The 10,612-nt window shown below is 38.2% G+C and overlaps 1 protein-coding gene across 2 annotated transcripts in view; it reads right to left on the bottom strand.

Annotated features, from left to right (window-relative positions):
• The window catches only part of LOC122800138 (1-aminocyclopropane-1-carboxylate synthase-like protein 1), a 505,362-nt gene that overhangs the window by 250,923 nt on the left and 243,827 nt on the right, over positions 1–10,612 (bottom strand). For both annotated transcript variants that reach the window (XM_044069656.1, XM_044069657.1), the window contains exons 7-8: positions 10,444–10,541; positions 2,386–2,463 (exon numbers count right to left, since the gene is read on the bottom strand). In XM_044069656.1, coding sequence (XP_043925591.1) covers positions 2,386–2,463; positions 10,444–10,541 — 176 coding nt within the window. The remainder of the gene's footprint in view (positions 1–2,385; positions 2,464–10,443; positions 10,542–10,612) is intronic.

Raw genomic sequence — 10,612 nt, forward strand, 5'->3', positions numbered from 1 at the left:
GCACGAGTCACACTTCTTAAAGCCTGAGACCCTTTCCTTGGACATAGTTGTAACCACACACACACAACACAGTCCCAAGAAATAGTTATCCCAAATAGTCAGATAACTGACTTCTAAAACACACACACACACACACCCTAACAAGGGGGGGGATGGGAAGGGAGAAGGCCTGACTAAAAATATAAAGGAATGAGGGATTTTATAGTCAGAAAGGGACTTAAATTAACTATAAATGTTAAAAATAAAGTTTTAAGTTGAAAAGGGGGCTAAAACAGTAATATCTAAATCACTTACCAGGAGCTGGCAAAAGGAGGACCTCATCAGCGAAGTGGCAAACGAGATCTGGGTACTTACCGCCTTGCATCATGGGATATGGGGCTGCCTCGAGCTGGTAAAAGTGACTCTCGAGCTTAGCAAGTGCCGAGTTGGAGCCGAGGATCAGCTCCGAACCCATCAAGCAAGAATGAAGGCGAGATTGACAACTTAACATCATCCCGTTTTAAGGATCAAACATTCAGATCATTCAGACGACCATATGTTCGGGAATCCTGCAAATGCATGCAGTACACAGAGTGAAATTTAAAATAGAGGTCAGTCTTGTGCAGTGAATAATATAAATAATAATGAGAAACAAATTAAAATTAACTGGGGTTTCTCAGCAGTCTTCTGTTGCCATTTTACCACAGAATATTACAACTCTCTTTCAAACGCGCGTGCTAACTTTAGGTTCACTGATTACTGTTATAGAAAAACAGCATCTTTTATTATGACTTTTGCCCAAGAGGGTTACAACACAAGATTGTGTTAAAAAGAAACTGTTAAACAGTACATTGTGGTGAACAAAGAGGAAATACCAGCAAAACACAGCAGCACGAAGTGTTAGGGGTTTAACGGTACTTTCCGTTAAACCCGTACCACTTCGTACTGCTGTGCTTTGCGGTTCTTCAGCTGCATGTGTCACTAACATCCTTATTCTTGCATCCAAATTATTTATTGTTAATTTTCATATAATTATTGCTATTAGAAAATGCCAGCATAGATAACAGTGAGCGTTTTGCTGCATTTCTGAGAAGTATGCAATGCTTCTTTAGAAGAAATGTTCAGGTGAGGGAATTTGCCATTGCTAATTTTAGGTGCAGCGATTACTGTTATAGAAAGGCAGCATCTTTTGTTATGATTTTTGCCCAAGTGGGTTAAAACACAAGATTGTGTGAAAAATAAACAGTACATTGTGGTGAACAAAGAGGGAATACAGGCAAAACACAGCAGCGCAAAGTGGTAGGGGTTTAATGGAAAAGTACCCATATATCTGACACAGATATCCTTCAGAAGGGTCTCACAGAAACGGATAACTGGTGCCAGAGCCATGGCCTAAAGTTAAATGCCAAAAAATGCATAGTCATACCCTTCGGAAAAAACAAGGTTACCCCTAGCTACCAAATAGGTGGCAATCCACTGAGCACAGAAGAAGTTATCAGGGACCTGGGGACCCAGGTTGATAGTAGTCTGTCATTCGACACCCATGTAGCTAAAGTAGTTAGGAAGACCTTCTACATTGCCCACCTTATCATGAAGGGATTCTCATCTAGATCAAGGGAGGTCATAGTCTCCCTATACTCATCACTCATCAGACCAATGATCGAGTACAATGCCCCATTCGGAATGTATCTGACCCGACACTTGCAGCAGCTGGAGAGGCCACAAAAGTTCCTCACCAAAAGGATAAAGGGTCTCAAACATCTGTCCTATGCTGCCCGACTGAAAGAACTCCAGCTCTATTCAGTCGCCACCGCTTGCTCAGAGGTGACCTTTGCCTAACATACAAGGCCATGTCAAACCCAGATTTGATGAATATGCTTCACCTCAAAAAATCTAGATCCGTCAGAGTCACAAGGGCGGGAGACTTAAACCTCGACACGGCTATTAATAGGACGTGCTGGCGGGATAGATTCATCACCCAAAGACTCCCTATGCTGTGGAATAAAATCCCGGTATATGTGAGGCAGAGCACCTCGCTGGCCTTGTTCAAGAGAAATCTTGACCAATGGATGGGAGATCGCAGATATACCCCAGGGATTACCTCAGTGTCACTGCTCAACAGAAGCACAGCAAAATAATGGGTATAGTTCCGCATACTAAAGGGGTGGCGTAAGCCACAAAACTATGGGCTAGGCTTGTAAATGCCCTCGGGCAGATAGCCTAGTATGAACCTATGAACCTATGAACCTATATATATATATATATATATATATATATATATATATATATGAGTGTACTTCAAGTGCTCTTTATTGAATGCAACATGTTAGACTTAAATGTTAGAGTTAAATCTTCTATTCTGCCAGTCTACTTTGTAAAGCTCTTTATGAAAAAAAGAGACCATACCTCCAACTTAGCATTCCGTAAACCTTTCTCCAGTGTCTGCACTGTCAGCTGAAATGGGCGATTTGTACCTTTGACTATCTGCAGACAAACAGAAAATACAGTCACACTCCAGGTAATAAGTGTTTTAAGTCAAGGATTAAACAACTCCAGAATTAATATATTTCTTAGTTAAAACTAGATGAGGAGAAACAGCAAGCGAGGAAAGTAGTGATACAAGACCAGAAGGGGGGGAGTTTGTTTCCATATAGAAACCTTATGCTTCTGAATGCTTTCAATAACTCAGTGTATATATAGTTATTTAAATAATAGTGCAGTGTCTTTAACACACACATTAAACATTTGATGTCTTTCCTGCTAAACAATGAACTGAAATGTATTTATACTCATGAAAACAATAGTACAGTACATAAGCACAATGTATTCTTTCCACTGACGCCACCATTTGTAATCCAGACAACAGATTTTTTTTTCTGCAGAATCATGAAGGTGATATGTATATACAATTTAATATTTTCATTCTTTTTCTCTCATACTTTGGATACGTCTTAAGCATATTGCCTTGAACCACACTAAGGCCAAATTAACGTTTTTCATCTCAGATCACCATTAGAATAGTCACATCCATTTTTTGTTGCTCATATTATTCAATCACTTTCAAATGTTTAGACTTCTCCATCAACCTGACAAGTATTTAAAACAGTAGAATGCACAACTCTGCACTCTGAATTTTTATTTTATCATGAATCTGAGTTATTATTCCATCCTATAGCATTTTGTATTCATTCAGACATAATCAGATGTATCTTAGTGCCATCAAAAACAACTTTTGTTACCAGGTAGAGGATGATTACACTGCCCTTTTCTTACTCAACTCCATGCAATTTGTGAAATTTCTGACGTCACACAGTCAGTGCTTAGATCAGTGGCTCAGTAGGATAACATCCAGCCTAATACTATTGGTCTCTAATATCATATAGCTGCCCTGCTTCCAGAATACCATTTAGGCTGAAGGAAGGAAGGAAGAAATAGCACTGGCTAACTTGTCTTCCTATATAGGCACCATGCCTGATTCTTAATGAAGCTATGGCAATAATCGTATGCCACTCACATTAAGTATGCTTAGTAGAGCAATATTATCTTAAAACACATTACACCTAAGAGTTAAATTTGTACAGCATTTTATTTGAAGTACAAAATCCTGTACCCCACCAAGTTTCATCTTCTTGGGGAATTTATTTATTTATCTATGTATGTATTTATTCATTTATATTCATTTACCAGGTAGAGCATTGGTCAATACTGACCAGTTTCAGGCTCAATCAATGTGTAATACAAAACATTTCAAAGGCAAAAAAGGCAGAAATGGAAGCAATAAGAGAATAGCTCCGAAAAATTATACATGTACATTCTAGTAATCAGGTGGAGTGTGATGTACAATATTTAGATTAGTTAGTAAAGTAGGTCACTAATTCTGTGTAGAGTTGAGAACAGACGTAGAAAGGAGATGGAGATTGTGTGTTGAATAAGGAGCATTTGCCTTTCATGAAGGGATGCTTTTTGAGTTGCATTTTGAATTTGGAGTAAATGTTAATTTCCTTAATGCTGAAGTGGAAAGCTTGCCAAAGAACAGGTGCCTGAATGGAGAATGCACGTACAGTGCTGTGCACTTTGGCTCTAGGGGCAATGAGAGTGTTGGTGTGGCTTGCAAGTAGTGTCTCAGGTTGCAGAAGGAGGTTTTCCATGATGTTTAGCAGCACAGGGAGTAAATGTCTGTTAATGGAGTAGTTTGTAGAGTTGGAATACTAACAATAATTTATATCTTTGTTCTGTGGGTAGGCACTGTGCCTTTTCTAGTACAATACATTGATATTCACAGAGTAGCAGATGCTGTTGCAGAGTGTCGGGAGTGTGTTGGTGTTTTTCTTGGAGGCAGGTATGAAAATGGGTGGTCCATATTCTAAGTGAGACAGTACAACTCATTTCAGGTTGGCTGTTTTAGCTGCTTGAGATAGGGTGGGGGCTTTTTTGCTGAGAATTGGAAGGAGTTTATTTTTGCTCTCACTCTATGTTGAATAACTGCTATCAAATCTAAGTTTTATATACAAACTATCACATCAAAACAAGACTGCACTGCTGCAGATGGATCTATGCGATAACACTGAAATATCAGAACGTCAAACTTCATATAGTCAAGAGGATATGATCAAATCGCCACATCGTTGAACAACACTAAACAACAAAAATGTATATTTTGCAAGGGAGCAAGTCTCCCTGCACTTCTTGCACTCCCTGCATATTATATTTACCAACTCTGAGATCATACTACAGTGGAGAAAATGGTAAATTTCCTGATCCCCACTGAACCATGCTCTCCATATGTAAGCTTCAATGTTCTGGCAAATCGATCTTATGGTGTTGAACATATGTTGTTCGACATCAGGGGACTTCGATCTTCTGACACAGACCTGCTGCAGTTACTGTCTAAGGTATATTATAAGTGACCCAATACTTTCAAATAAAATGTATGGTTTCTGAAGAAGGGCTAAACGTAAAAAAAAAATAACTAGAAAAGTCAACCAGCAGCAATAATTCATGACAAGGACTTTCCTAATTAGAAAGCCAATTGCCAAGTACTCAATTGCACTGGTAGTCACTCAGAAGACTTTCAATAAACTCACACGTCTCTCTCAATTCAACTTATTGTAAATGCATGAGAGATCCAGAGCACAGAGGGGAACACAGGCATTACTTAGTGGAAAAATCTGGATTAAAATAAATGTTGACGCAAAGGGTAATGCATTAACCAACTTAAATGTATCTTTCCCAATGTTCTGTTAACAGCTCTGTTTTCTATAAAAATCATATTTATTGCCATGACATCAGACTTTCTTTTGTGTTGCTGTATGGCTGACTTGATAGAGTTAAGTCTACCTTTACAGCCTTAGCTCAAAATACAGGATTCATCTATTTTTTTAATGAAAATGGACAGGTTGGTATATATATATATATATATATATATATATATATATATATATATATATATATATATATATGTTGTCCGGGAGCTTAAATCTGACTTGTAGGTGCCTTGAGGGAACAAATGTGAAGTAGCCTACACTACAGACGTAAGACAGAGGTCCAAATATCAGCAGAACAAAAAGGATTTTTCTTCCTAGACTACTGTGTCACTTTCAGATTTTAACCAGAATACTGGACAAACATAGCCTGAATCTTCAGATGTACTATCACAGAAAAGTTGCACTTACATTTGTTGTTGTGTTTGGTTTCCCCAGTAAACATTATTGTATAACTGGGCATTATGTATTCTTGTCAAGGGTCAGTATGGACACAAAATTTTACAGGAGGTCAGGAACTGTAGGTGAGTACTAATAACATGATATATCATCTCTCCATGCCTTGATCAGTCAATATGGGAGAACCTGAGATTGATGTATCTTTGATGAACTGCTTTACAAACCAAAGAGGAAAACGGCCACACAGGCAAATCATTCAGTAAAAACTGCAAGAAAAACCCAGCAGAGCTAGAGTTTTCATTGTGTGATACTGTAAACCTCCTATAATAGAAGCCCATGGGATATAAGCGAATGACCCCTTAAGGACATCAAGTGTTTCAGCTATATGGCTTCTAAATGTCTGTGACTTTTTACTTTTTCTTTTTAAGTCTTTTTGGACACATTCAGGCCAATAAAGACAAACTCTACTAGCTGTGGGCATGCATGTTTAGGCTTTCTTATGACCGCATCAGCACAGCATAAGTGGACTGTTTCACTATACTTTAGAAACACAGGGTCTTTATCATGTTGTAATCATATAAATATCTTTTTAATAAAGATGCATATCAGTAATAAGTTAACAGATTTGAATAATATATACACATGTCACATAAGTGTAATAAAATAATCTGTACAAGTAACTGTGTAAATCGTGTACTGTGCTGCACGTACAAGTACTTGTGAATGGATTTATAAAATATTGAAATTCTTCTTCTTTCGGCTTTTCCCAGTTAGGGGTCACCACAGTGGATCGTCTGTCCGCTCATGATTGGCAGTGGAGTTCTACGGTGTCGAGTTGCCAGCCCGGCGCCCAACCTTCCACAGAAGATACACACACACATACACACACACACACACACACACACACACACACACACACACACACACACACACACACACACACACACACACACACATACACACACACACACTCACACCTAGGGCCAATTTAGAGTGTCCAATCCACCTACTGCATGTCTTTGGGATGTGGGAGGACACCGGAGCACCCGGAGGAAACCCACACGACCACAGGGAGGACATGCAGATTCCGCACAGAAGGCACCCAAGCTGAGAATCGAACCGGAGAACCTCTTGTTGTGAGGTGGCAACTTATAAAATATTGAAATTAAAATTGCAAATATACATTTATAATTTATAACCACTGTAAAAAAATTGACTTTTAATAGTAACATTACATGAAGATGGCTTTGTGTAGGTCAAAGAAATGTAACTAAAACAGTTGCTTAACACAGTTGTTTGTTCAAAAATATTTCTAGTTGTACATACAACATGGCTGAAGTATCACACATCGCACCCTAATCAGACTGCAGGTTGGGGGAGGGAGCTGGGGATTGCTGTGTTGAGTGAATGATCAGCACAAACTTTACTGAAATGTTGTTTTACTTCAACATTAGCTATAAAATCAGATACATTTGTACAGAAAAGGAAATGCAAACTTCCACAAATTGCTACATTTCTGGGTTTGTGAATTAGTTATACCTGAATGCAATGTTACATGTATTTTGAAAACAACATCCCACACATAGTTCATGCTTATCATTTTCCTCTTAAATGAACGTACATATTGATACGGTATTGTACTAATTCATACAGCTATGCATATGTAAGAGAAAATAAAGCAGAAAACAAAAAGGAGTCATTGCTTAGATAAGAATAGTAACATATATAAGCAGTGCAAATACAGGTAAACAAGAATTGCCTTCTGTCTTTTTATTATAGTTGATGATGAAATCAATTACAATTGCCAGCAGAAACAGCAAAAGTTAAAACGCTTGTTCAATCTTCTGGTACGTATAATTGCATTCCAAGAGATTTTTTTTCGTTCTAGTTTGCAATATGTATAAGAAGCATACAGAAATGGATTTAAATCATTACAGTACTTTAAAAATAAAAGAAAAGTATGTGCATGCACAACTGCTATATTCTTTTTAGAACTTTTTTTTATTGGTAATAAGACAATTATTTTAATAACTTTGCAGATGAAAGCAATGCAACTAAGGCCACTATGGGTCAAGCTAATGTTACTGCTTTTAACCTGCTTACTTTCAAGAGCTACAAAGAGTATTCTTCATAGCATACTGAATGTACTGCATGTACATAACTTGAGAGAGACACAAACAAAGCCTTCCAGAAGTCAGAAGCCCTTGCCATTTCAATTCATCTCATGTATTCGTAAAGACTACTCATATCACTATTCCCAAGCACATCCCCAAATCACTGCTCCCATTGCATGCATAAGGACTTCCAGTACACTAGTTTTACTTCAGTTAGTGTATGGAATGGCATGTAAACATAATTGTGTGGATTTATTGGGCTTTTTCTGTTTTCTCTCCCCACCCTTTTTTTTCTGATTTTTCTTATTTCAGTTATGAATTTCTTTTGTCTTTATTGTTTTGTTTCTCTCTCATTTGTTTCCTTTTTTTATTTTTTATTTTATTTTTTTTTTACATTTCAAATCCCTCAGGGGCAGACAAGGCATGCACCTCCCAGACTAGGGACAGATCACCCTCTGTTGGTCCAGGGACATCATTGCAGGGTCAAAGTAGAGGGGCTAGTCCTGCAGGCACTCTGTCATGCGGCATGGCAAGCCTCACAGAAAGGTGGCTTTGGAGCTTGATAGAGGACATACTGATGGAAGTAATGGACAGGAGAATTCAGTCATTCAAAGCCTATCTTCAGCTTTTAGAAAACACACTCTGCCAGGTAGTACCAGGTATCAGCAACTGCATCTGCGCAGTATCCTACCAAGTCAATAACAATGTCCTCCACTGCAACACCATCTGGCAGTGGACGTGTTTGAGGCTCTGTGGACTGGGAATCCAGCTTCCACTGCAATACCATCTGGCAGTGGATGCGTTTGAGGCTCTGTGGACTGGGACTCCAGCTTCCACTACAATACCATCTGGCAGTGGATATGTTTGAGGCTCTGTGGACTGGCACTTCCCCAGCCCTGCTGCCCTTATCCTTTCCCCTATACCCTCTTACCTATTTCCCACCCAAACTACCTTCTAACATAAAAAAGTTGGAAAAAAAAAGGGGGGGGGGTTATCCCCTGACAAAAACAGTGCCCAGCCTCTCCCACCTCCTCCAGTAGAAACTGTCTTGATGTTTGCCTTGTGTGCTCTGCTCTTTGCTTTGTCTCCCCTTTTTCAGTCTTTGTTACCTTCCCTATTCTATTTTGTAATAAAACTCACCAGCAATATGCAAAAACAAAACAAAGCAAAACAACACAAAACAAAGCAAACATAAATAAATAAATAAATAAGCATACAAATCCTCACCATTTCACAAAGTAATTTCAGAATGCTGAGCTTTATACAACTTACTGTTTTGCGATAAGTGAAAGTGTTTTTAAAAAAATACTTCACTTTTCCGTATTCATCGCAAAGGCCTTTCACTGACCTTTGCTTATCCATGTAGTGCTGCTTTCCACAGATAAGTCATTTGTGAAGCTCCAGGCTATGAACACCAGACACTATCATCTTGTATACAAGTCCAATTCTTTCTTCCATTCCTTAATCACTTTTCCCCTACTTTTCATATCCTCCCTAAGCTGTCAGTAAATGCCTGTATGTTTTCAATTTGTTGCTGTTCACCATCTCTTGTATAAGAACCTTATCTATCCTCCCATATACAGTAATTGCACTTTTTCCTGCTGTCTCTACCCATCTTCCTCTTCACTTAATCCCAAGGGCATGAATTTCCTTCATTTATGGACTTTTCCCATTCCTCTATACAATTATTCCACAGTTATTTAACTGCCTGGAACTCACAAAACATATGCAGGTTTCCTGCCTCTTTCTCTCCACATCTCCAAGATTCATCCTCTCCCACCTTCCAGCATCTTTGTAACTGAAAGGGGTATCTGAACCACCTACACAGTCATCTCATATACTGATCATATACAATAAGTCCGTCGTTTAATTTATCATGCCTTCTTAACTCCTCCATCCATTCCTTTTCAGATATAATTACACCCACTACTATTTTCCACATTCTTATTCATTTTTTAGTTTTTTTTCATCACTTGACCATATTTCCTCTCAGCTAACCTTGCATATATTTTATCACATTTATGTTCTAATTGCAAATAATCTTCGTTTGTGAGTATTGATATCTCTCACTTCCTCCTGAATTGATTGCATTATACCACCCTTACCGACCAAGCCTTAAACAGTCAATTTCAGTTTCATAAGTTGCAGCTATTTCCTTACATTCAGATCAAATCGATCCATTTTTTTCTCCCCAGTTTTAAATTTCCACCTGCGCTACTCCTCCACTTTCTGTAATAAATCATCAGCCAAGCTAGTATTCATAATGACTAGAGGAAAGTTGGGGAGGCCAGCAGAAAATGTATTTTTCTTTTTGATAGGTGCTGTGGGTTTTTTTACATACAGCAGACATTTGACCAGTTTAAGGAGATGGGACATTGGCTTAACATCTTATCTGAGGGATAACACATCTGAAGTCTAGCACCTCCATATACTGATGTACAGTGTTAGTACTGAAAAATAAATGCTTGCAGCTATGACAGGAATAGAACCCATAGCCTCCTGATCTTCCAGGATACAAAAGGAGGGTGCAACCTACTGAGCTGCAGACGCAATGCTGTAAATATACATGGGCTAAGTATTTTATGCTAAAATTACAATTACTAATACTGTATTTCAGTGGCATCCATTCCAATCACTGACTCAAAATGTAACATAACTGATTCAGATAATGTGAAAGTTTCTTGGCTTACCTTGCTGCTTGTATGAGCTGGGAAAAGTCTGACATTATTGTACAATGATATATCCGTAATGATTGCACCATAGTATGGAGTTGCTATCAATAGTCCATCTAAAGAAAAATATTGTTATATGTTTATTTTTATATGATATTTAAAAATATTAATAAATCAGGTGAGTAAA

Source organism: Protopterus annectens, chromosome 4.part0 (assembly GCF_019279795.1).
Source record: "Protopterus annectens isolate FY-2018-M chromosome 4.part0, PAN1.0, whole genome shotgun sequence".
NCBI classification, from domain to species: Eukaryota; Metazoa; Chordata; order Ceratodontiformes; family Protopteridae; genus Protopterus; species Protopterus annectens.